The sequence below is a fragment of the Dendrobates tinctorius genome, unplaced genomic scaffold, assembly GCF_039654945.1.
Source record: "Dendrobates tinctorius isolate UK_male_01 unplaced genomic scaffold, ASM3965494v1 ptg000158l, whole genome shotgun sequence".
NCBI lineage: Eukaryota > Metazoa > Chordata > Amphibia > Anura > Dendrobatidae > Dendrobates > Dendrobates tinctorius.
The window spans coordinates 35126838-35152360 of NW_027361825.1; the positions used below are offsets into that span (position 1 = coordinate 35126838).

Genomic DNA, 25523 nt, shown 5'->3' on the forward strand with positions numbered 1-25523 from the left:
GCATGACTCGGAGTCCAGCTTCATTGTTGCAGCCGTGTATGTTTTACATACTGTAGATATATGTAGTAGTTCTTAAATGGCCTTGATTGCATGGAGTAAATATTTTTTTTGAGTCTTCAGATAAAGTTTTCAAGTGCAGTGAATTAATGTAATCTTCCCTCAGCCGAAACCCACACGAGGCCGGATGAGGATTCACTCTTTGGAAAACGTGGACAAGGCTCTTCAGTTTCTTAAGGAGCAGCGAGTTCATTTAGAGAATGTAGGATCCCATGATATTGTAGACGGGAATCACCGGCTAACGCTCGGCCTCGTCTGGACCATTATTCTTCGTTTTCAGGTAATTTGCACATTTCAGAAGAACACAAATTGTGTTGATTGTCAGTATTGTATATTTGTAAAGAGCCTTCTGGACTGTCCGCATTGTGCAATCCCTCTGTTATTTCTCCTGGAAATTTGTGAATTAATTAACACATGGGTGTAACCATTCCCCTTTTTTAGTATTGTGTGTATGCGCTTTAGGATGCTTTCCCATGTGCCATTTTGATGCATTTAGTGGGGAAAACAAGAAAAAACATGTCAGTTATTTGAAGCAGTTCCTGATGGAATTTGCTCCAAAGTAGACCCTAAATGGAAAAACTTCACAAAGAAACAGTTTTCACGTGGAAAAACTCATCATTTTTGAACGTCTGAAAAAACTGTGTGTCCACATAGATGTACCTAAGCACTCTTGGTGTCTAAACTGTGGTTTTCCAGCTCTTGCAACTCTACAAGAATGAATGGCAGAACATGTTGTCACTTTGCCGGAACTGAAGATCCACAGAATTGAGACTTCAGTTCTGCTGGAACAATTAATACTATGTCACTGCATTGTTTCCTTTTTATGAACATTTTCACTATTTCTTCATTTTTGGAAGATCCAAGTGATAAAGATAGAAACTGAAGATAACCGAGAGACGAGGTCAGCCAAGGACGCCCTCCTTTTGTGGTGCCAGATGAAGACAGCAGGGTACGTTCTGGATTTTTTTTGTCTAATTGATAAGTGACCTATTACAAGATCCCATAGTAATGTATTTATTATTATTTCTATCTACAGCTATCCTGAGGTCAATATCCAGAACTTTACCACCAGCTGGAGAGATGGGCTGGCATTCAGTGCTCTGATCCACAGGCATCGGTAGAAACATATTTTAACTTATAACTTTTCTCAAGATGAAAAGTTATAGATAGGAGAACATACTGATCTTTGGGGGTCCGACTTCTGGGACTGTCAGCAATCCCAAGGATGGATGGAGCTGAGGTCGAGTATGTGCACCTCCGCTCCATTTATCAGCAGAGGCAAAACCCCAGTACAGGGGTCGGCTTTTTTTTTTTTTAGTCTCCCCCTACTTGGAGGAATGTCTGACCATTCTGGAGCAAGAAAATGGCCCAAAGGTGGTACGATAGGTGCAAAAAAATGTGTCTCCCACGATCCAGTGAAAAAATGGAGAAGGCATTATTAAATATTCCTCGGAAATACTGTAGATGCAAATACAAAAATTCAACACTTATTATCCTTCCTCATAGCTACCAGAAACACGCTGCGTTTTTGTACTTGCGCCTTATTCTATTTTAATAAAGTTTACTCCAATTTTTACTAGATGGTGGAAGCTGGATTCTTTTGTTCCTTCTCACTTTACACACATCATATGATCGGTGTAGCTAGTGAGTTGGTTGGACTTTACTTTTTCTATTAAGTAATAAGATAGTCCACAACTGTTTCTCCTAGTTAGCAAGTATGACCTAGTAGGTACTAGTGCACACTGCCGTGCATGCAACAAGCAGATTTTCCGGCGATATTTTGCTCTGCTTTGAAAATCCCACAACAGAAATTGTCATGCCGCCTATTTGAGAAACTGTACCACAGGTCCGTTTTCATCCTGTAGCATGTGGATGAGATTCATAAACCTCTTCTTATTTCGTGAGCAACATTGGGACTGGGACTGACATCAGTGGTGATGGGCTTTGTACAGCGCTACTGCTGCTGTATATCATTTTGCTATATGAGAAGTGTGCGACGTGAGCCTAACCAAATGTGTTCTTGTCATTAGACCAGATACCATTGACTTCAGCAGGCTGGCCAAGTCGAATGCTACTCATAACCTTCAGCAAGCTTTTAATACAGCGGAACAACAGCTGGGACTGATCAAACTGCTGGACCCCGAAGGTGAGAGCTGTATATGTTGCGTCTCACCTGGTGAAATGAATCATCGCAGCCCTCAGTTCGGAAAAGCAATTGGTGTGCAGCTCAGACAAATAACGTTGCTGCAGTGAGGTGTACAGTTTGGAGCAACAGAGGCTGTGAAGGCTGGGCGGCAATTTTAGGAATAGCCTAGTAAGATTACAAGGATGGTGGAGATCCAGCAAAAGGAGACCTAAGAAGCAGAATCAAATAAACAGCACAGTAGAGAAGAGTTGGTGATGTGGCCAAGCTGAAAAGATCGAGAGACTCAGTGCAGTGATGTAGCAGAGCCCAGAGACATAGCAAAGTGGAGTGTTGAAGCAGAGCCCAGTGGTGTAGCAATGCTGGGTATGGCAGGAGACTCATTGTAGCGATATAGCAGAGATATAGCAGAGGTGAGTAGATTAGGAAACTCACTGTAGTGATATAGCATTGCCAAGCGATGTAGCAAAGTAAAGGGTCGTGGCAGAGCCCAGTGGTGTGGCATAGCTGCATATGTCTGGAAACTTATTGTAGCAATATAGAAGATATGAGTAGGTTAGGAGACACACTGTAGTGATATAGCAGAGCCCAGTGATATAGCAAAGTAAAGGGTTGTAACAGAGCTCAGTGGCAGTGGTGTGGCAGAGCTGGATCTGTATAGAGACTCATTGTAGTAATGGAGCAGAGTTGAGTAGAATAGGAGACTCACTGTAGTGATATAGCAGATCCCAGTGAGGTAGCAAAGTAATAGGTTATAGCAGAGCCCAGTGGAGTAACAGAGCTGGGTATGTCTGGAGACTTATTGTGGGAATATAGCAGAGTTGAGTAGATTAGGAGACTCACTGTAGTGATGTAGCAGAGCACAGCGAGGTAGCAAAGTAAAGGGTTGTAGCAGAGGCAAGTGACGTAACAGAGCTGGATATGTCTGTAGCAGAGCTGAGTAGGTTAGGAGACTCACTATAGTGATATAGCAGAGTCCAGTGACGTAGCAGAGACCAGTGGGATAGCAGAAGTGGGTATGTCTGGAAACTCCTTTCCTGTAGGGAAGAACTGCAAAATGGGCCAGCATGGCAATCATATGAAGTAGTGGCTAGTGTGTCAACTACCTGAACGTTTGGGTTGCATGCCACTGCCAGAGATGGGGGACTGTAAGCTCAGAGATGCGTGCCAAGTTACTATGGTAAACCAAACTGCAGGAGACAGGCAGGAAAGCCTGGACAAGTAAGTGTATGTCAGTCTCTTCCCTCCTATGTTCTTGGCTTTCAATATTTTCATTCTAGATGTGTATCCTTATGTCGTAGGGAGGATCCTGGGGAACTGAGAGATATAAAGGGTTTTCCCAAGATAGTAAAGTTATCTCATATCCATAGAAAAGGGGATAACTTTCTGATAATGGGGGTTCCAACTGCTTGAATACGGGAAAAAGCAGAGTGCTGTATTCGGCTACCTCTGGCTATTGGAGACGGAGTGGTGATGCGTATGCTCAGCCGCCACTCCATTCAGACAGAGCTCAGTTTTCTAAGTGCTGGGGGTCCAGTTCTCTAAGCGCTGGGGGGTCCCAATCGTTGGACCCCCAGTGATCAGTAAGGTATCTCCCCATCTTAGAAGAAGGGAGTAAAAACCTTTTAAAGAACGCATTTGTGGCTAGGGCTATAGGCTTCAATATGTGTAGAGACTATTAGTCGTCATGCTATATCCTCTCTTTTACTGTAGATGTTAACACAGAGAATCCAGATGAGAAATCCATCATCACATACGTAGTGTCTTTTTATCATTACTTCTCCAAGATGAAGGCGTTAGCAGTGGAGGGGAAGCGCATAGGAAAGGTGAGTTATACGTCCTCACAAGTGTGACCGTAGCAAAATGGGGACGGGATAAGATGGTACATGAATGGGATACACCTTCGGGATACGGCTGTTCTCTTGCTCATTCCTGTCTTAATAAATAATAATCTTTATTTTTATATAGCGCTAACATATTCCGCAGCGCTTTACAGTTTGCATACATTATCATCACTGTCTCCAATGGGGCTCACAATCTAGATTCCCTATCAGTATGTCTTTGGAATGTGGGAGGAAACCGGAGAACCCGAAGGAAACCCACGCAAACATGGGGAGAACATACAAACTCCTTGCAGATGTTGTCCTTGGTGGGATTTGAACCCAGGATTCCAGCGCTGCAAGGCTGCAGTGCTAACCACTGAGCCACCGTGCTGCGCTTATTATTATTATTATTATTATTATTATTAATAATAATAATTAATAATAGCTTTGTAGAGAATAGCAGCACAACCCAAATGAGTTCCTACATTTGCACCTTGGAGGTAAATGGAGCGGTTTGTGGACAAAAGCCAGAGAGGCAGCGAGGCCTCGCCAACTACTGGAGCCTATTGGGTCCTGACTTTGTTGTCACCATGGGTTAGACCTCCACATATTACAGTTACATATAAACAATCCATTAATGTCTTGTATAACAAAAAAACACCCAAATATACAATAAATATAAATGATAATCATGTTGTCGGCGTTTTGGATTGAGAAGTAATGTTTCTCTGTGTATCTGCCCAAATACAAGCACCTCATGCTATTCTGCCAGTCTTCCAGCTCCTCGGCATTGCCACAAATCTTGCATTAAGATTGATTTAAAATTAAACCATAAAATACAGTCATAGATGGCGAATATTTCTATATCACTACCTCCGATAATATTCAAAGTTTGTGATAAACTCAACAAATTAACAAATATTGGGACACATTCCAGTTTTGCCTTCAGTCCTATTAACCCCGGTGTATGACATCTGGCCATATCACCCTGCAGTAGAACATCTGGCCCCTTGGTGTATAATCTCCATCCCCCTGCCATGCCATCTACCTTTACTATCATGTGACAGAGTGACCAGTGGTGCAGAGCTCACTGATACCAGCGTGGTCCTATAATAGGAGCCACCGGGGGGGGGGTAACAAGTCCGTTCATTACATTTCTTCCCTCCTAAATATCCACCCATCATCTGTGAGTGATATTATTGAGAAGTGGAAGGAACAGCAGCAACTTGGCCATGAAGTGGAGACCCCGTAACATTACAGAGCGGGGGGCTGAGTGCTGAGGAGCAGAGGGCAGAAAAGTCACCAACGCTCTGCTGACCCCATAACTGCAGAGTCCAGACCGCCACTGGTATAACATCAGCACAAACACTGCTCCCCCGCCGGGAGCATCATGTCCGAGCAGCTGCATGCAGCCTTATATTACCACGCAAAATCTGAGCGTTGGATGGAGTGGTGTAAAGCTGCCATCACTGGACTCTGGAGGAAACATTCTGTGCAGTGATGGATCACACTTCTCTATCTGGCGTCTGATGGATGAGTGGGTTTGGTGAATGCCAGAACATTACCCACCTGACTGCATTGTGCCCCCTATACAGTTTGATAGAGGAAGGATAATGCTGTTGGATTGATTTCAGGGATCGGCATTGGCTCCTTAGTTCCAGTGAAAGGAAATCTTAATTCTTCAGCACCAGACATTGTGGACAGTGGCGGATTATAATGAGGTCAATTTGGGCAGTTGCCCCGGGCCCAGTGGGGTTAAGGGGCCCACAGCCCAGGCCAGTAAATTGCCCCATTATAATCCGCCACCGCACAGGGCCGGATTATAGGCAGGGCAGGCGGGGCTTCAGCCCCGGGGCCCCCACCACAAGAGCTTCTAAGGGGGCCCCCACCACATTCCTGCTGGCTGCTGCAATGGCACTCCATCTTCTCCCCACCTAAAAGTGAGTGACCGTGGGGGCGGCATTATGTGCTCTGCTACCAGCAGCATCTACAAGTAGCGTGAACGCTGATGCTGCTGGTAGCGTGCAAAGGCTTGTGATGAGATCACAGGAGGTAAGGTGTCAGGGCCCCCGATCATGTGACCCCTGTCTCCTCCCCTCCTGTGACCTCATCACAGATCCTGTGCGCACAGCACAGAGCACTGAGAGCAGCCATGTATGTGGAGTGCGGCTCTGCGGGTGGAGGTAGGTGCTGGAGGCCCCATTATTCTCTATGTGGAGTGCGGCTCTGCGGGTGGAGGTCGGTGCTGGAGGCCCCATTATTCTCTATGTGGAGTGCGGCTCTGCGGGTGGAGGTCGGTGCTGGAGGCTCCATTATTCTCTATGTGGAGTGTGGCTCTGCAGGTGGAGGTCGGTGCTGGAGGCTCCATTATTCTCTATGTGGAGTGCAGCTCTGCGGGTGGAGGTCGGTGCTGGAGGCTCCATTATTCTCTATGTGGAGGTCGGTGCTGGAGGCTCCATTATTCTCTATGTGGAGGTCGGTGCTGGAGGCTCCATTATTCTCTATGTAGAGTGTGGCTCTGCAGGTGGAGGTCGGTGCTGGAGGCTCCATTATTCTCTATGTGGAGTGCGGCTCTGTGGGTGGAGGTCGGTGCTGGAGGCTCCATTATTCTCTATGTGGAGGTCGGTGCTGGAGGCTCCATTATTCTCTATGTGGAGTGCGGCTCTGCGGGTGGAGGTCGGTGCTGGAGGCCCCATTATTCTCTATGTGGAGTGCGGCTCTGTGGGTGGAGGTCGGTGCTGGAGGCTCCATTATTCTCTATGTGGAGGTCGGTGCTGGAGGCTCCATTATTCTCTATGTGGAGTGCGGCTCTGCGGGTGGAGGTCGGTGCTGGAGGCTCCATTATTCTCTATGTGGAGTGGGGCTCTGCGGGTGGAGGTCAGTGCTGGAGGCCCCATTATTCTCTATGTGGAGTGCGGCTCTGCGGGTGGAGGTCGGTGCTGGAGGCTCCATTATTCTCTATGTGGAGTGCGGCTCTGCAGGTGGAGGTCGGTGCTGGAGGCCCCATTATTCTCTATGTGGAGTGCGGCTCTGCGGGTGGAGGTCAGTGCTGGAGGCCCCATTATTCTCTATGTGGAGTGCGGCTCTGCGGGTGGAGGTCGGTGCTGGAGGCTCCATTATTCTCTATGTGGAGTGCGGCTCTGCAGGTGGAGGTCAGTGCTGGAGGCTCCATTATTCTCTATGTGGAGGTCGGTGCTGGAGGCTCCATTATTCTCTATGTGGAGTGCGGCTCTGCGGGTGGAGGTCGGTGCAGGAGGCTCCATTATTCTCTATGTGGAGTGCGGCTCTGCGGGTGGAGGTCGGTGCCGGAGGCTCCATTATTCTCTATGTGGAGTGCGGCTCTGCGGGTGGAGGTCGGTGCTGGAGGCTCCATTATTCTCTATGTGGAGTGCGGCTCTGTGGGTGGAGGTCGGTGCTGGAGGCTCCATTATTCTCTATGTGGAGTGCGGCTCTGCGGGTGGAGGTCGGTGCTGGAGGCTCCATTATTCTCTATGTGGAGTGCGGCTCTGCGGGTGGAGGTCGGTGCTGGAGGCCCCATTATTCTCTATGTGGAGTGGGGCTCTGCGGGTGGAGGTCAGTGCTGGAGGCCCCATTATTCTCTATGTGGAGTGCGGCTCTGCGGGTGGAGGTCGGTGCTGGAGGCTCCATTATTCTCTATGTGGAGTGCGGCTCTGCAGGTGGAGGTCGGTGCTGGAGGCCCCATTATTCTCTATGTGGAGTGCGGCTCTGCGGGTGGAGGTCAGTGCTGGAGGCCCCATTATTCTCTATGTGGAGTGCGGCTCTGCGGGTGGAGGTCGGTGCTGGAGGCTCCATTATTCTCTATGTGGAGTGCGGCTCTGCAGGTGGAGGTCAGTGCTGTAGGCTCCATTATTCTCTATGTGGAGGTCGGTGCTGGAGGCTCCATTATTCTCTATGTGGAGTGCGGCTCTGCGGGTGGAGGTCGGTGCTGGAGGCTCCATTATTCTCTATGTGGAGTGCGGCTCTGCGGGTGGAGGTCGGTGCCGGAGGCTCCATTATTCTCTATGTGGAGTGCGGCTCTGCGGGTGGAGGTCGGTGCTGGAGGCTCCATTATTCTCTATGTGGAGTGCGGCTCTGCAGGTGGAGGTCAGTGCTGTAGGCTCCATTATTCTCTATGTGGAGGTCGGTGCTGGAGGCTCCATTATTCTCTATGTGGAGTGCGGCTCTGCGGGTGGAGGTCGGTGCTGGAGGCTCCATTATTCTCTATGTGGAGTGCGGCTCTGCGGGTGGAGGTCGGTGCCGGAGGCTCCATTATTCTCTATGTGGAGTGCGGCTCTGCGGGTGGAGGTCGGTGCTGGAGGCTCCATTATTCTCTATGTGGAGTGCGGCTCTGTGGGTGGAGGTCGGTGCTGGAGGCTCCATTATTCTCTATGTGGAGTGCGGCTCTGCGGGTGGAGGTCGGTGCTGGAGGCTCCATTATTCTCTATGTGGAGTGGGGCTCTGCGGGTGGAGGTCAGTGCTGGAGGCCCCATTATTCTCTATGTGGAGTGCGGCTCTGCGGGTGGAGGTCGGTGCTGGAGGCTCCATTATTCTCTATGTGGAGTGCGGCTCTGCAGGTGGAGGTCGGTGCTGGAGGCCCCATTATTCTCTATGTGGAGTGCGGCTCTGCGGGTGGAGGTCAGTGCTGGAGGCCCCATTATTCTCTATGTGGAGTGCGGCTCTGCGGGTGGAGGTCGGTGCTGGAGGCTCCATTATTCTCTATGTGGAGTGCGGCTCTGCAGGTGGAGGTCAGTGCTGGAGGCTCCATTATTCTCTATGTGGAGGTCGGTGCTGGAGGCTCCATTATTCTCTATGTGGAGTGCGGCTCTGCGGGTGGAGGTCGGTGCTGGAGGCTCCATTATTCTCTATGTGGAGTGCGGCTCTGCGGGTGGAGGTCGGTGCTGGAGGCTCCATTATTCTCTATGTGGAGTGCGGCTCTGCGGGTGGAGGTCGGTGCTGGAGGCTCCATTATTCTCTATGTGGAGTGCGGCTCTGCGGGTGGAGGTCAGTGCTGGAGGCCCCATTATTCTCTATGTGGAGTGCGGCTCTGCGGGTGGAGGTCGGTGCTGGAGGCTCCATTATTCTCTATGTGGAGTGCGGCTCTGCAGGTGGAGGTCAGTGCTGGAGGCTCCATTATTCTCTATGTGGAGGTCGGTGCTGGAGGCTCCATTATTCTCTATGTGGAGTGCGGCTCTGCGGGTGGAGGTCGGTGCTGGAGGCTCCATTATTCTCTATGTGGAGTGCGGCTCTGCGGGTGGAGGTCAGTGCTGGAGGCCCCATTATTCTCTATGTGGAGTGCGGCTCTGCGGGTGGAGGTCGGTGCTGGAGGCTCCATTATTCTCTATGTGGAGTGCGGCTCTGCAGGTGGAGGTCGGTGCTGGAGGCCCCATTATTCTCTATGTAGAGTGTGGCTCTGCGGGTGGAGGTCGGTGCTGGAGGCCCCATTATTCTCTATGTAGAGTGCGGCTCTGCGGGTGGAGGTCGGTGCTGGAGGCCCCATTATTCTCTATGTAGAGTGTGGCTCTACGATTCGTGACCCCCGTCACGTGACGAGGGGGGCCCACAGAGTCTGAACTGCCCCGGGCCCTGGCTACCCTTAATCCACCCCTGATTGTGGACAATTGTAGCTTCCAGCTTTGTGGGAACAGTTTGGGGAAGACCCTCTTCTGTGCCCCATGACTGTCCCCAGTGCACAAGGTCCAAACAGACATGGTTGGGGGACAAGGCATGGACTTTTTCTCAGTAGACTATCTCTGAATTTTCCCTGTAGGCTGCTGCTTGTGGCATTTTATCGCTGATTAATAATCTTATGTTTGTACTAAAATTCTGCATTCCATGATCTTATAAAAGTTTATCTTCGCCATTGGTTCTCTGCAGGTCCTGGACCAGGCAATCGATACTGAGAAGGATATCCGCAGATATGAGGTTTTGGCAACAGAACTTCTAGAGTGGATAGAGAGAACCATAGCCATCATCACAAACCAGAAGTTTGCCAACTCTTTGCTTGGTGTCCAACAGCAGCTTCAGGCATTTACCACGTACTGCACCACAGAAAAACCATGCAAGTGAGTGCTGTATTCAGGTGGCCGCATGGCTAGGATAGATGTCGGCTCGTTTGGCCGACATCTCTACATTCCAGCTCTTCCATACTCAAACCCATATGTGGGAGGCTTATCTGTCCTTACTTTTATGTGGCCCTGACAAGTTTCCTTTAAGCTTTACTACAGCATTTTACAACCTGGCAATGTGGTCATCAAACTAGAAAAAGTTGTGCACCCCTGATCTAATGTGAATGGGCATCTTCAGACACAATTGGCTGCCATTGATGTGACTTTAGTCTTTTGCTTGGACAATGACAAGGAATGTTTAGGAGCGATTGTAGGTAATTGTAGGGATCGTGCTGCTCACTGGATCCATTGTCTACTTTTTTCGCTAGGTTTCAGGAGAAGGGGAATTTGGAAGTTCTTCTATTCTCTATTCGCAGTAAAATGAGGGAAGAGAAACGTAAACTGTATGTGCCATCCGAGGGGAAGAACATCTCAGATATTAACAAGGTTGGTTCCGTATCTGTCCGAATGATGACATTTAAGGCCCGATTCATTATTCGCATCACGTTCTTTAGTTGTCTTATATAATTTATCGACTTTTGTTTTTGCGCAAAATTCTTCAAAATGGCATAATGCGGTTCATGAATTTTATGCAAAATCAAAAATTTTCTTTATTTTTGTCTAAAAGCCTTTTTAGGGACCTTTTCTTGAGCATCTTCTGTGACAACATGTGCACACAAAAAATACAAGCATATTATAAAATCACTCCGGATGGGACTGGAGTATATTTGCGCAAAAGTTTAGAAACTTTTTAAAAAGCACCAAACTATGAATCGGTCGCAAACATCTGGAAACCCTGAAATCTCTGCCAATAGTAACGAACATAAAAAAGAAACAGGTATAAAATAGAAGTTAAAAAAGCTGCAAATGAAAAGAAAGAATAAGGCGGAAATGAAAAACACAAAAAAAGTATGCAAAAAGATGACACAAATGCTCCTATGCAGCGAGAAAGCAATGAAGGGGACACAATGGTGGGGACCCTGTTATTTTCTGGGTTTGTATAGGTTCAGGAAGTGATTGCAGCTGTAATTTTTTTAATTAATTTTCATATCTACATTTTAAAAACCATCACCATATTTTTTGGAGTCTTTATTTTCTTTTTTTTGTGTGGAATTAGTAGTATTTTATTAGGCCATTTTGGGATATATGTATTGTCTAACTTTTTTCTCTAATTCATTTTTTCTTATACTTTTGCATGCTTTAAATATATGTATATTCTTTCACCAAAAATACAATATTAGAACTCTATTTCAGACTAATAGCGGGAAGATTTTGCTAGTATGTTGCTTTCTTGTAAGTCTTTTATCTCAAACCCAGAGCTGTATTCACAGTTATACTGCTCAGTACCGTAGTATATTGTGCTACATAGTGACAGGGAAACCAGAATACCTCATGGCTTTGTATGGGAGATGTTATAGAAGCTAGTCTTATCCCATTAGCTCAGAGAAAACAGAAAATTAAACTGGGAAAAATACAAGATACAAATCCTATAATGGCCAGACCGTTTGTTACTCCTCATAAACACACGTTGTAACAGCCTATTCAGAAAAGTCACCTTAAACGGCAGGTAATCAACAGTGATTGTGACATCCTGGATCCATTTGGTATAACCTAGGCTTGGACACAGCTGGAGAAGGCAGAACATGAGCGTGAGGTTGCTCTTCGGAATGAACTTATACGTCAAGAGAAGCTAGAACTACTGTCCCAAAGGTTTGATCAGAAAGCCGCCATGAGGGAGGCCTGGCTGAGTGAGAACCAACGTCTGGTGTCGCAGGTAACACATGAACGGTAGTAAGTTTGCAATCATGAGAGGCGATCACACTTTTTTAAATTTTGTCTGTTGGTTTTACTTGATAGGATAATTTTGGTTACGACCTCTCTGCTGTGGAGGCTGCAATGAAAAAACACGAAGCCATCGAGGCAGATATCTCTTCCTATGAAGAGCGGATCCAGGTGGTGGCGGACCTGGCTCAGGAGATGGAGTCTGAAGGATACTATGATATCTGCCGGATAACCGCTCAGAAGGACAACATCCAGAGACAGTGGAACCTGCTGAAAGAGCTGCTCAGCTCCAGGAGGGCGCGACTGGAGAGAAACCTGGCACTGCAGAAAATATTCCAAGAAATGGTCTACATGATAGACTGGATGGATGAGATGCAGGTTCGTGGCGGTCAGATTTAGTTAAGTGGTCATGTCATCAGTGTGAAATCAGTGCCGATTAACCCCTTCCCTCACCTTATGTAATAGTACGTGAGGACCTCATTGCTGTAAATATTATGTCAAGGTGATCACTCGGGCATTGCCACTCTGCCAACATGAGCTATGGAAAATGGATGCTTTAATAAAACAGCGAACTCCCACCTAGAGATGAGCAAAAAAGATTTGTAAGACCCCGATCTGGTGTCCACTTCGTTACTCCATGGCAGCCAGAATCCACGTTTTTGAAGACCATATTTTATATATATATTACGGCAACATGTTCCTCTAGAAAATCAAATCTCATATTGCTGCAAAAATTAAAAACAATCCACACATACAGTACAGACCAAAAGTTTGGACACACCTTCTCATTCAAAGAGTTTTCTTTATTTTCATGACTATGAAAATTGTAGATTCACTCTGAAGGCATCAAAACTATGAATTACCACATGTGGAATTATATAATTAACAAAAAAGTGTGAAACAACTGAAAATATGTCTTATATTCTAGGTTCTTGAATGTAGCCACCTTTTGCTTTGATTACTGCTTTGCACACTCTTGGCATTCTCTTGATGAGCTTCAAGAGGTAGTCACCGGAAATGGTCTTCCAACAGTCTTGAAGGAGTTCCCAGAGATGCTTAGCACTTGTTGGCCCTTTTGCCTTCACTCTGCGGTCCAGCTCACCCCAAACCATCTCGATTGGGTTCAGGTCTGGTGACTGTGGAGGCCAGGTCATCTGGCGTAGCACCCCATCACTCTCTTCCTTGGTCAAATAACCCTTACACAGCCTGGAGGTGTGTTTGGGGTCATTGTCATGTTGAAAAATAAATGATGGTCCAACTAAATGCAAACCGGATGGAATAGCATGCCGCTGCAAGATGCTGTGGTAGCCATGCTGGTTCAGTATGCCTTCAATTTTGAATAAATCCCCAACAGTGTCACCAGCAAAGCACCCCCACACCATCTCACCTCCTCCTCCATGCTTCACGGTGGGAACCAGGCATGTAGAGTCCATCCGTTCACCTTTTCTGCGTCGAAAAAAAGACATGGTGGTTGGAACCAAAGATCTCAAATTTGGACTCATCAGACCAAAGCACAGATTTCCACTGGTCTAATGTCCATTCCTTGTGTTCTTTAGCCCAAACAAGTCTCTTCTGCTTGTTGCCTGTCCTTTGCAGTGGTTTCCTAGCAGCTATTTTACCATGAAGGCCTGCTGCACAAAGTCTCCTCTTAACAGTTTTTGTAGAGATGTGTCTGCTGCTAGAACTCTGTGTGGCATTGACCTGGTCTCTAATCTGAGCTGCTGTTAACCTGCGATTTCTGAGGCTGGTGACTCGGATGAACTTATCCTCCGCAGCAGAGGTGACTCTTGGTCTTCCTTTCCTGGGGCGGTCCTCATGTGAGCCAGTTTCTTTGTAGCGCTTGATGGTTTTTGCCACTGCACTTGGGGACACTTTCAAAGTTTTCCCAATTTTCTGGACTGACTGACCTTCATTTCTTAAAGTAATGATGGCCACTCGTTTTTCTTTACTTAGCTGCTTTTTTCTTGCCATAATACAAATTCTAACAGTCTATTCAGTAGGACTATCAGCTGTGTATCCACCAGACTTCTGCACAACACAACTGATGGTCCCAACCCCATTTATAAGGCAAGAAATCCCACTTATTAAATCTGACAGGGCACACCTGTGAAGTGAAAACCATTTCCGGTGACTACTTCTTTAAGCTCATCAAGAGAATGCCAAGAGTGTGCAAAGCAGAAATCAAAGCAAAAGGTGGCTACTTTGAAGAACCTAAAATATAAGACATATTTTCAGTTGTTTCACACTTTGTTAATTATATAATTCCACATGTGTTAATTCATAGTTTTGATGCCTTCAGAGTGAATCTACAATTTTCAGAGTCATGAAAATAAAGAAAACTCTTTGAATGAGGTGTGTCCAAACTTTTGATCTGTACTGTATGTGTAGTTTGGAAGGCATTAAGGGGGATTACGCAAATGTCTATGCCTCCCTGTGTTCCCCAGGTTCCCCTGTCCTCTAAAGATTTTGGAAAACATCTATTGGAAGTGGAAGATTTTCTTCAAAAACACAACTTGCAGGAGGCGGATATCGCCGCTCAGACGGAGAGAGTCCACACCCTGAACCAATCTGCTCTGAAATTCACACAGTTCTCCGGTGAGTTTAACTGTTATTATAAATTATTATTATTATTATTATTATTATTATTATTATTATAAAGTAAGGGCAGAGTCAGACGGCCACATAACTCAGAGGAGGAATGCAATGCTCGGACTTCCATTGGCTCTCCAGCTCCCAGCATGATAGGTTCATGTATTTCTATGCAGCTCCATGCTCGGGTCGGCCAGTCCAAACATTGCGATGCAATACTCTGAGTTATATGTCCATCTGATACTTCCGAAACATTGAATAACATATGTACCATTTCTGCAAGTCATATATACATGCCATATTCTTATTCCCCACAAGAGGGCAGTCTGATACACCAAAGCCATCCCTGACCAAATCCAATCCTTAGGATCCCACATTGTACAATGAGCAATATAAAAGGGGTTGTCTTATCACAGACAAATCCCTTTAAGATAATCGGCATCAATCTGACAACTGATCTTGCATTGGATGGCTGAATATTTGTGTTTTTTGCTTGTTGGCGGGCTTAAATAGTGAGTCTTGAGCAGGTGACCTACCTCTGACAGTCCACTTCTCATATAAATTAAAGGGGTTGCCAAGTTCTGTGATATTGATGACCTTGGGACACTAAGTGAACCACCTTATTTGTGGTCGTTTAATAGCATACTTACACAGGCCGACCCAGCATTAGATGAAAGATCTGCGTACTGATTGCACAGACGTTGTTCTCGACAGCACAGATCCTGTTTACACAGTGCGCTGCCCTGCCGAGAACGATGATCGTTTTGCTCGTTCGTCAAGTGATCGGCAGCCTGTTTTAACTGCAAGATTTTCATGAATGAGCGTTCCTAGAAATCCTTTATGGATTTTAGGTATCATTATACATAGTGGACAACCCCTTAAAGGTCAATCAGGAGTATAATGAAGACTGCAGGTAGCACCAATTGTCTTTTTTACGAGCACTTGACATATCTGAACAAGACATCTACTAAAAAGTAAACTATATAGAAGAAGAAACCCGATAAGATGCATGTGCAGAATGATTTGCCTATTGAGTGATCACTTTATGTCATACAGATTACCAGCCTTGTGACCCCCAGATCATCTGCAACCGGGTGGAACACGTTAAGAGCTGTCTGGAAGGACTACGGCAGCTGGCAGAGAAACGACGGGGTGAGCTGGAAGAATCAAAGCGTCTTTGGTGCTTTTTGCAGGAAGTGGAGGAGGCCGAGGGATGGATACGAGAGAAAGAACAGATTCTTGCAACCCCACAAAGTTATGGAAAGGATCTGAGCAGTGTCCTACGACTGCTGAGTAAACACAAGATTCTGGTGGGGGAGATCGGAGGGAGATTTGCCATGCTGCAACAGACCCTGCAAAAAGGGGAGCAGGTGAATACACTGCTTGTTTTATTGGGGTGGTTCAAGGATTTAATATCCTTATGATAGCTCATCAATATTGGATCAGCGGAGGTTCGACTCTTAACATTCCGGCCAATCGGAGTCCCATCCATTGTTTGATATTGATGGTCTGTCTTCATGTTAGTTTGGTTTGGGTCTAATTCCGGAGCACTGTGTCCCCTTCAGTATTTACCAGGTGCATTAACGTACATTTTTTTAGCTGCTGTGCCTGGTATTGAAGCTCAGATCCATTCTTTAGCTGCAGTACCAGGTATAGCCACTATAAACTGTACTGCGCTCTTGATACCCTCAATCAGCTGATCGTAGATCGGGTCAGACACCAGAAACCACTAAGGCCGGGTTCATACCAGCAATGCCCGGTCTGGCAGCAGATTTCCTGACCCGAACTTACAACCTCATATCTTTCTTTGATGCTGCAAGTTCAGGTCGTGAGACCCCCCGGTCAGTTTGGGCATTGCAGTCCCATGAAATACTCGTTTGAACCCGGCCTAATATTGATGAAATTGATAGGACCGGGTGGATGATCATATAATATGATCATTATCTTTTGCTTTTTCTGTAATCAAGGTGTTAACAAAAAGGCGAAGAGGAATGATCGGGCTTCGCCAGCGAATGCAGGAGGTGAAGCAGAAATGGGAAAACCTTGAGAAGGCTTCCAACACTCATCACCTGAAGCTACAAGAGGCCTCCAGCTTCCACCAGTTCAATGCAGACACAGTGGAGCTGGCTGGGTGGCTGCAGGACACCTACCGCCTAGTATCCAGCGATGATTTCGGACATGACGAGTTCTCCACCCAATCTTTGGTGAAGAAGCATCGAGCAGCCACAGAGGAGATCGAGAAGCACAGAGCCACCGTGCTTGGATTGAGAAAACTGTTGTCAGAGTTGGGGGCCGAGTACCGAGACCAGGTGGATGTACAGATCAGCATCGTGGAGGTGGAGCAGCTGTACGGGGAGGTGGTGGAAGTTGCCTCCTTACGAAGTCAATGGCTGCAGGACGCATTAGATGTCTACAAAATGTTTGGGGAGGTGAACTCCTGCGAGGTGTGGATAGATGAGAAAGAGCAATGGTTGGTGAAGATGGAGATCCCACAGAGACTGGAGGACGTGGAGGTCATCCAGCACAGGTGAGGACTCCACGGGGTACCCAGAAAATTAACCCATACACTGTCCTGGTCATGTAGATTTGATATGAAATGTAAATTTGTATGCAGGAGGGTTTCTACAACCACATGGATTGGTATTTCTCTCTTTGTGTGTAAAGAGAACCTGTTTGTGAAAATGTTGCTACTGAAATTAGTATATATAGGTCTTAATACAACAATAAAAATGATACCTGACTTGTAGTAATCCGATGTGCCAGTGCTGAGAAATTAAGGTTTAAAGCCATATGCTAATTAGCCTGGAACTGCATTGGGGGCATGTCAGTGCACTCAGATTATCGACACACCCAACACGCACTTCCAGGCTCATTTACATTTTGCTTTAAATCTTGATTTCTCAGCGCTGGCTTATCTGATTACTATAAAAAGGGTATCATTCGTTTCACTGATTTTAGTAGCAAAGTTGACCTGACATTTTCTACAGTCACTCATGCAATACTCAGAAAAACCCCATGACCATAGCTTCAGCCATGCAACCTTTATAATTCCTACATTGCTACAGACCCAGTGCGGTAATATTTATATTTTTCCATGACTCTGAGGGTTACATATTAGACTAAGATTCTAGATTAACACAAGGCCACCCCGATAGTCATGGAAATATTGAGGATTGCTTATGGACAGAAATTAATAAAATCTCTCCCTCTTTTTGTGCTGAAAGGAAACTTGTCAGTAAAGATTTTAGTGACATGTCTGATTAGGTCTTGGTACAGCAGTAAGAATGATAGCCATTTTGTAGTAATCTGATGTGCCTGTGCTAAGAAACATTGAATTAGCCTGAAAGTGCAATGGGGGGGTGTAAGTGCACTCAGAGTACACTGACGCCCCCAGTGCACTTTCAAGTTCATTTACAAAAACTCATTGAAAAATCATATTTTCTTGGTGAATTTTTGCAATTCTACACTACCCAAAATGTCTGGGTGTCTTTGATATCCCAGTCTGGATTAATACTGCAAGTTCTGGTTTGTCCTTGATGGATTTTTTTTTTTTTTTTTTTTTTTTTTAGATTTGAGAGTTTGGACCAGGAGATGAACAGCCTGATGGGTCGCGTCCTGGACGTCAATCAAATCGTGCAGCAGCTGCTGGAGGGGGCACATCCCAGCTCGTCAGAGGTCCGGGCCTGTCAGGATCACTTAAACAGCAGGTAAGGACATTGTTATATAAGGAGCGACTCGCAGATTTATCTTGTCACTTCTAATGCTCCTGACACTGCATCCGCTGATGGGTGATATGTACCGGAGGTGGCCGAGCTATAGTAATCTTCTGTTACGTGGGGATCTAATGAGCGCGACCGACCATGTCCTCTTTTACCAAGGTGTCTCACATTTTATATTAAAGCCTAACTTCACCTAAACCGAAAAAATTCAATTGTGACCTCAATTAAAGGGGCCCATGCCCATCTTATATGGTTAGTGTCAGACAGCGCTTGTAAATACAAGCGATTTTGTAATTTACTGCTTATTAAAATGTTTAGCCGTTCTTGAGATCTTAAGGCTTTTCTTTTGTTTACAGCTCATTGCATGAATAGCAGCGGTGGTCGGTTCCCTAAGCAACAAGCTGTAAACAAAAGAAAAAATGTTAATAACTCAAACGGCTGCAAATTTTAAGAAACAGTAAATTGCAAAAGTGGTTGTTTTTACAAGCAGTACTCAAGTAACCCTTTAAGAGAATATTACATTACCTAACACCACATTTATTGTAATATTTTTATTTGTATTGTGAGTTTTTATGTACTTACCACTACTCTGTTTGACCAGGTGGAACCGTATTGTGGAACTGGTGGAGCAGAGGAAGGAACAGCTTTCCTCCGTCCTTCGCCTACAGAACTATTTCCTAGAATGCAACGAAGTAAAGTCACAGATCCGTGAGAAGAGGAAGTCCATGGAGACCTCCCAATGTGGCAGCGGGGAGTTGGGTGGGGTTCTTGCCCTGCAGAGGAAGCTCTCCAACATGGAGGCCGCGTTGGTGGCTCTTGAACCCAAGTTGGTCCAGTTACAGCAGGATGCAGAAGTTCTTGCCTCCTGCCACCCTACCCAGGCCATGGAGGTGCTGGTGCACTTTGAGGAGATCAGTAGTGAATGGGATGCTCTTAAGAGAACATTGCAGGGGTGCGAGGATTCCCTCACAGTGGCCAGTAAGCTTCAGCAGTTCATTCAGGACCTCGACAACTTCCTCACCTGGTTGGTCAAAACACAAACTGCGGTGGCTGCCGAAGAGCTGCCGTCCAACCTGTCGGAGGCGGAGAGGCTGTTAGGACTTCATGCCTCCCTGAAAGAAGAGATCAACAGATACGAGGAGGACTACAACAAGATTCAGGCGGTCAGTGATCTTCTCAGCTTGGAGGAAGCCGACCTCCCATACCTTTCCCTTCAGCAATGGCTGCAGAAGCTAGAAGTGGGTTGGAACAAGCTGAACCAGATGTGGGAGAACAGAAGGGAGGTCCTGGTCCAGTCCCACATCTTCCATCTGTTCCTGAGAGATGTGAAACAAGCGGAGGCCTGCCTTAACAATCAGGTGAGACACGCAGCTCCATGATCCATTACAATGGAAAAAGCAATATGTGCTAATCATGTATCTGAATATGGAGGCTGCTATAAAATATTTTTTCACATCTGATTTATCCAGCAGAGAGAACAGAAGGAAAAATATGGAGGCAGCACTTGTTTCAGGCCCTAACAAAGCTTAAGCAAGCTAAGGCCCCCAATTCACTTTAGATGGCTGGCTCATGGACTCATTCTATGGTGGCAGCTGACCTCATTGAGTCTGGTAGTCTGATATCTGACATGTTGAGTCCTTATCCCCCCCCCCCCCGCACATTACTGTTGGCAGAACTATGTTGTAGGCATCCATCCGGCAGACAATGGCCTTTGTCCAGAGGCCACAACCTGCAGTGTGCACTCAGCCTAAAGGCCCCGATACACGTAACGATGTCCCAGCGATCCTACCAATGATCCGACATGGATGGGATCGCTGGGACATCATTAGGCTGATCGCTCGTGAGCTGTCACATAGACAGCCCCTTCAGCGATCAGCACCAGCGAGCAAGCTGGTTTCTAATGTAAACATCAGGTATCCAGGAGCCGCGGCTCTTGGATACCCGCTGTTTACCTTGGAAACCGGCATACACGCTGGTTTCCAAGGTAAACATCGGGTATCTAAGAGCCGCGCGGCTCCTGGATACCCGCTGTTTACATTAGAAACCAGCGTCGCTGATCTCTCGCTGCCGCACGCAGCGATGCCTGCTGGACAGAGGGAGACCACCGATCAAAAAATGGCCCAGGCCGATCAAGCACGATACCCGGTCGCTGATCCCCGTCACACACAGCGATCTCTCTGGTGAGATCGCTGTGGCGTCACAAAATCAGCGATCTCGCTGTGTGTGACAGGGCCTTAAGTGTATGTGCACAAAGTGCGGATTCTGATGCGGATCTGCAGCGGATTTGCCTGTGCGGATCCACTGCAGATCCGCAAGCAATGTACAGTACAATGATAATAGATTTTAAAAACCGCAGTGCACATGCTGCGGATTTTTCCGCGCGGATTTGCTGCTGTTTTAAATCCGCAGCATGTCAATTCTTTCTGCGGATTCTGCAGCGGTTTGACACCTGTTCCATTGTACAGGTGTCAAAATGCAGGGGAAAACCACAGGGTAAGCCCGCAGGTCATTTTACCTGCAGATTTACCTGCAAATCCATGCGGAAAAATCCGCAGCACAATCCGCACCGTGTGCACTCAACCTTACAGACAGTGGGGGGGGGGGGGCATCCTGATCGTTTAACATATTTATCAGCCAGGCACACCTTCACAACTAATTTTTTATTTCTTCAATTCATCCACAATGAAAAATAAAGGTAACTTCACTTCACCAGTACTAGTCTTTACTAAAAATATTCTAACTTTCAGAGCTTGCAGCTCGTTTACAAACCTATGCATTTCCATGGTAACAGACTACGAACAAACTGTGTAGTCTGATCTTGCAATGATACTTCATTATATCTGTCCCTTAGGCCCCGTCTCACTAAGCGACTTACCAGCGATCCCGACACCGATATCAAGGTGTCAGGATCGCTAGTAAGTCGCTATGTGATCGCTGGTGAGCTGTCACACAGACAGCTTCACCAGCGATCAGCACAGCGATGCCGAGCGCCCGGCATCGCTGGCCATCCTGTAAAAAATAGAATTAAATAAAAAATATATTATTCTCACCTTCCGACGTCCCGTTCAGCCATCCTGCCTCTCTCCACGCTCCGGTCCCAGTAATCCTTTGCACGAATGACCGCGAGATGTCACGGTCTCGCGGGATAACAAAGTCTCGCGGTCATTCGTGCAAAGGATCACTGGGACCGGAGCGTGGAGAGAGGCGGGATGGCTGAACGGGACGTCGGAAGGTGAGAATAACTATATTTTTTATTTTTTTTAATTATTTTTTTACACCTGATCGCTGGTCTCCCGCTGTCACACACAGCGATGCGTGCTGGCCAGCGGGAGACCAGCGACCAAAGAAATGTCCAGAGGTTTCTTGCAGCGATCAGCGATACCGGCAGGGGGGCCGCTCGCTGATCGCTGTGACACACAGCGATCTCGCTGGTGAGATCGCTGTTATGTCACAAAAGTTGTGACTCAGCAGCGATCTCGCTACCGAGATTGCTTAGTGAGACGGGGCCTTTACTTCTTGCTAATATGCCAAGTGTATTGTGGGAAATTTTTAATGAAGACAATTGACAAAGTTGTTTTTCCTTTTATTTGAGATGCATTGGCCAATTAAGCAAAAATAAAATGGTTGAGTAGTAAGTCTGTTTTGGGTTTTTACAGAACATATCTTGTAAAAAGAAATCAGGTCCGATGCAAATTTGGAAGAGGTGGTTGTTCATGTAGCATGTTTTTTTTTAATGGGTGAAAAATAATAAAAACTTTGGGATTTGAGTTAAGAGAGGGCTTGTGAATTGAAGTTGTCATGTTTTGTCTGTTTTATAATATGGAATTAGTATGTCATACACGAAAATTAACAATGAAAAATTTGTATTGAGCTTTCAATAAAAATGATCTGATTAAAAAAAATAAGAAAAACTAATAGTTTTTGCCATAGGTTGCAAAGTTTGGATTAATATATTCAGTAATTATCTCTCCTCTTTACCTTCTGGATCCGTTACATTGTTTTTCACCCCCTGACTAATAGACAGAGGAGGGGGATGCAGCTGCAGTCTCTACCACTGTGTCTGTGAGACTGCATGCTATGAGCGCAGGGGCAGACTGAGACAAAATACATTTTAATTTATTTTTTAAGCGGTATTTGGGAAATCACTGTTTCATGGATGTGGCTTTTGAAAAACCATAGCAAAAAAAAAAAAACAACAAAAAAAAGCAAAACAAATTCTGTCTACTCCCCCTCCCCAGGTCCATCTCTGAGTGCCATTGTTGCCAGTCTCTTTTTTGCCTGCAGTGCTGATGTCAAGTCAACATCACTACAGCCAATCTTTGAACTCAGCAGCTGGTGCCGTAAACTCTAGCAGAGTCACTAAGCTCACTGATTGGCTGCAGTGCTGCAAACGTGACATCAGCACTGCAGTCAATAACTGGGAGCAGCAGCCGAGACTCAGTGCTGAACCCTGGGAGGGTGGGAAAAGCACAGTTTGTTTTTATTGTAAACCGAAACTGCAGCCGGGGGACAGAAATAAGACAGGGGATGCAGCTGCAGCCGGTCTTTTGCTGTGTCTGTGCGGCTGCATGCTGTCAAAAGGGGCGTGGAAGCAAACATCCTTTGTCCCAGGATGGTTAACAGGCACCATGCCAGGAGGATTCCGCTCACAGAGCATGTAGGGAAGAAATGATAAATGTTTTCAAAAAAAGAAAAAAAACTAAAACAGTACAGTGTCTGATTATGTGGTTGTAGGAATCGGCTCTGGCTCATGTTGAGTTATCACATACCGTGGAAGGGGTAGAAATGGCCATCAAGAAGCATAAAGATTTCCTGACGACCATGGACATGAATGCTCAGAAAGTGACAGTGGCGGTGGAAGCAGGCGAGAGCTTGATACGACTTGGAAACGTCTTTGCAGACCGAGTTCAGGAGAGGATCGGAGCCATTCAGAAAAGGTGAGAGTGACGACAAAGCTGGGTTTATTCTTAGCGATGATGATGGTGATGATATTTAGCTATTGCACAGAAATATAGATCCAATTCCCGGCATAGATACAGAGGTAAAATATAATGGTCACCACTAGAGGGAGCTCATTGCATACTGTAAGTCTATAGCATTCAATGTATAAACTTTATGCAGTAAGCTCCCTCTACTGGTGACGGCAGGTAACCACAGTTATATTAAATCTATATTTGTGGAAGATTGGAGTGACAAAACATATAAATACACAGTAATTAATCATAATAGTCACATATCGGTAGGTTATACCATTATTATACGATCGTTGGTTGTTTGACCTTTCAAAAGTCAAAACTTTATGATATATTTTATTCACTAGGAGCCAACGTAATATGGCCCTGGCTCAGAAATGGCTGCAAAGATTAAAAGACCACCTACAGCTGCATCACTTTCTGCAGGACTGCAATGAGGTAAGACCTTCTTGCTGAAATGTTGAGTTTTCGGTGTTGTAAGCTGCTTTTTCCTACATCACAGACTCATTTGGGGCACATTAAGGTGATGCTACATGTAACGGGTTTGTGAGGTGTGACCCCCACGTTTTATAAATTTCTGTTTTTATGCCTTTTTTGCTCTTTATATGAGCCGAAATAGAGAGAGGCTTCTTTGTCGCTATGTAATATTAGATTGTAGTGGAAATTAAATTTCTATGTGTAAATTGACCTTTACTATAATGGGGGCTTTCTCCCTTTTACAATACACACGTCACAATTTGTATGTAACACCTGCGTTATTTGCTGCTTAAAATCGGCATCAAATCTGACGTATGTCCATACCACGATTAAGGACAGCTTTATGTCCAAAACGCGTCATTTTTTTGCCTTGGTGCAATATTTTAAATGTACCTGGGACCTTTTTAAGCTGTGTTCGTAAATTGTTGAAGTTTTATATCCAAATGTCTGGTTACCTTTGTTGGCTTTGTCCATTTATTCTTATGAGTATAGTTACATTGACGATTTTTTTTCTGTTTTCATTTTTGTTGGTATGAATTCTGCACTGCTCATAGCCTTTAAACGTCTGGCTGAGCCACCTATGACACTAAAGTGATGTTTTAGAATGTCATTGCAGAATAATAAGCTTCGGGAATTGGCTGTCAGACACAGCCAGACTCCCCATAGAGAAGGCATAGATGGTTTAGTACGGTTTCTGCCTTCCATATCTCTGTGTACATAATCTCTGTGTTTTCAGTGTAGGAAGCATTGACAACGCTTCCTCTTCTGGATAATCACTGAGTGTCGGTATGGAGCAGGATCTTCTTTGTACTAGCAGACCCAGATCAGCTCTGCAGTTCAAGCAGGAGTCAAATCTTCCCTGTAACTGGTCCTAATATGCTAGTCCCAGTTACAGGGGAAGTCAGCCATAATAAATAATAAAACAAAAAAAATCACCACCAGTTCAAATCGATGTTTCTAGTCCGACACCTTCAAAATAGACACATATGTGGAACAGTTTTAGGCCTCGATGGTTTTCTGTGTCAAAGCTGCTGTGTGACGCCATGTTTTCATCCATGCGTTTGTAGTTGGATAGAGGAGGAAATGCGGTTGGATTTTTTTTTTCTCACATATTTTTCTTGAATCCATGATCTAAAAACCTCCATGTGATGTTGCATGAAATCCAAAGCTGACGGAGTAAAAGCCCTCTACCCCCCCTCCCGTTCCGATTTTGCCCTTTATTTTTTTCCCCCTTCTTCCAAGAATCATAACATTCTTTCTATCTTTCCATCCACGTGGACATATGAGGGTTTTGGTCTTTTTGCAGGCCGAGTTGTAGTTTTGAGTGACATTATTCATTTTACTGGAAAGAGGGGGGAAAAAATTTCACATGTTGGGACACTGCTCAAAAAATAAAAAAATGCGCAATTCCGCCATTAATTTTTGGGTTTTGTTTTTACTTCATCATATGGTATAATTGACTGGGCAATATGGTTATCCTGGTAACTAAAATGATAGCAATAACAAACTTTTATAAAGTTGTTTTTTTGTTTGTTTGTTTTTTTAAAGTGGTAAAAAAAAAATCATAAATTCATTATAAAAAAAATGCATTTGTGTCAATTTTCTGAGACCTGTAATGTTTTTCTTTTTTGGCCAATGGAGCTGTGTGAAAGCTTATTTCTTGGGTGTCGATTTGATGTTTTTATTAATATCATTTTGGGGTAAATATGTTTTACGGTAATTCCTAATTATTGCATTTTTATTCCGGTGACCCCCCAAAAAGACACAATTCTGGCGTATATTTTTTCTCTTTATGGGGTTTACTGATCGAGTTAGTTAATTTTATAATTTGATAAACCCGACTTACTTTACAGACT

The 25523-nt window shown here is 45.4% G+C and overlaps 1 protein-coding gene across 2 annotated transcripts in view; it reads left to right on the top strand.

Moving 5' to 3' along the window:
- Positions 1-25523, top strand: part of SPTBN4 (spectrin beta, non-erythrocytic 4) — a 114568-nt gene that overhangs the window by 22003 nt on the left and 67042 nt on the right. Inside the window, exons 4-19 of one of the 2 annotated variants that reach the window (XM_073549274.1) lie at positions 164-337; positions 915-1006; positions 1094-1174; positions 2088-2203; positions 3914-4026; positions 9898-10085; positions 10457-10574; positions 11743-11901; positions 11985-12287; positions 14354-14504; positions 15555-15868; positions 16466-17025; positions 18068-18205; positions 18819-19575; positions 22952-23154; positions 23538-23628. In XM_073549274.1, the coding sequence (XP_073405375.1) occupies positions 164-337; positions 915-1006; positions 1094-1174; positions 2088-2203; positions 3914-4026; positions 9898-10085; positions 10457-10574; positions 11743-11901; positions 11985-12287; positions 14354-14504; positions 15555-15868; positions 16466-17025; positions 18068-18205; positions 18819-19575; positions 22952-23154; positions 23538-23628 (3558 nt within the window). Of the gene's footprint in view, positions 1-163; positions 338-914; positions 1007-1093; positions 1175-2087; positions 2204-3913; positions 4027-6140; positions 6207-9897; positions 10086-10456; positions 10575-11742; positions 11902-11984; positions 12288-14353; positions 14505-15554; positions 15869-16465; positions 17026-18067; positions 18206-18818; positions 19576-22951; positions 23155-23537; positions 23629-25523 lie in introns of those variants that run through there. The other variant, XM_073549275.1, reaches the window with a different exon arrangement.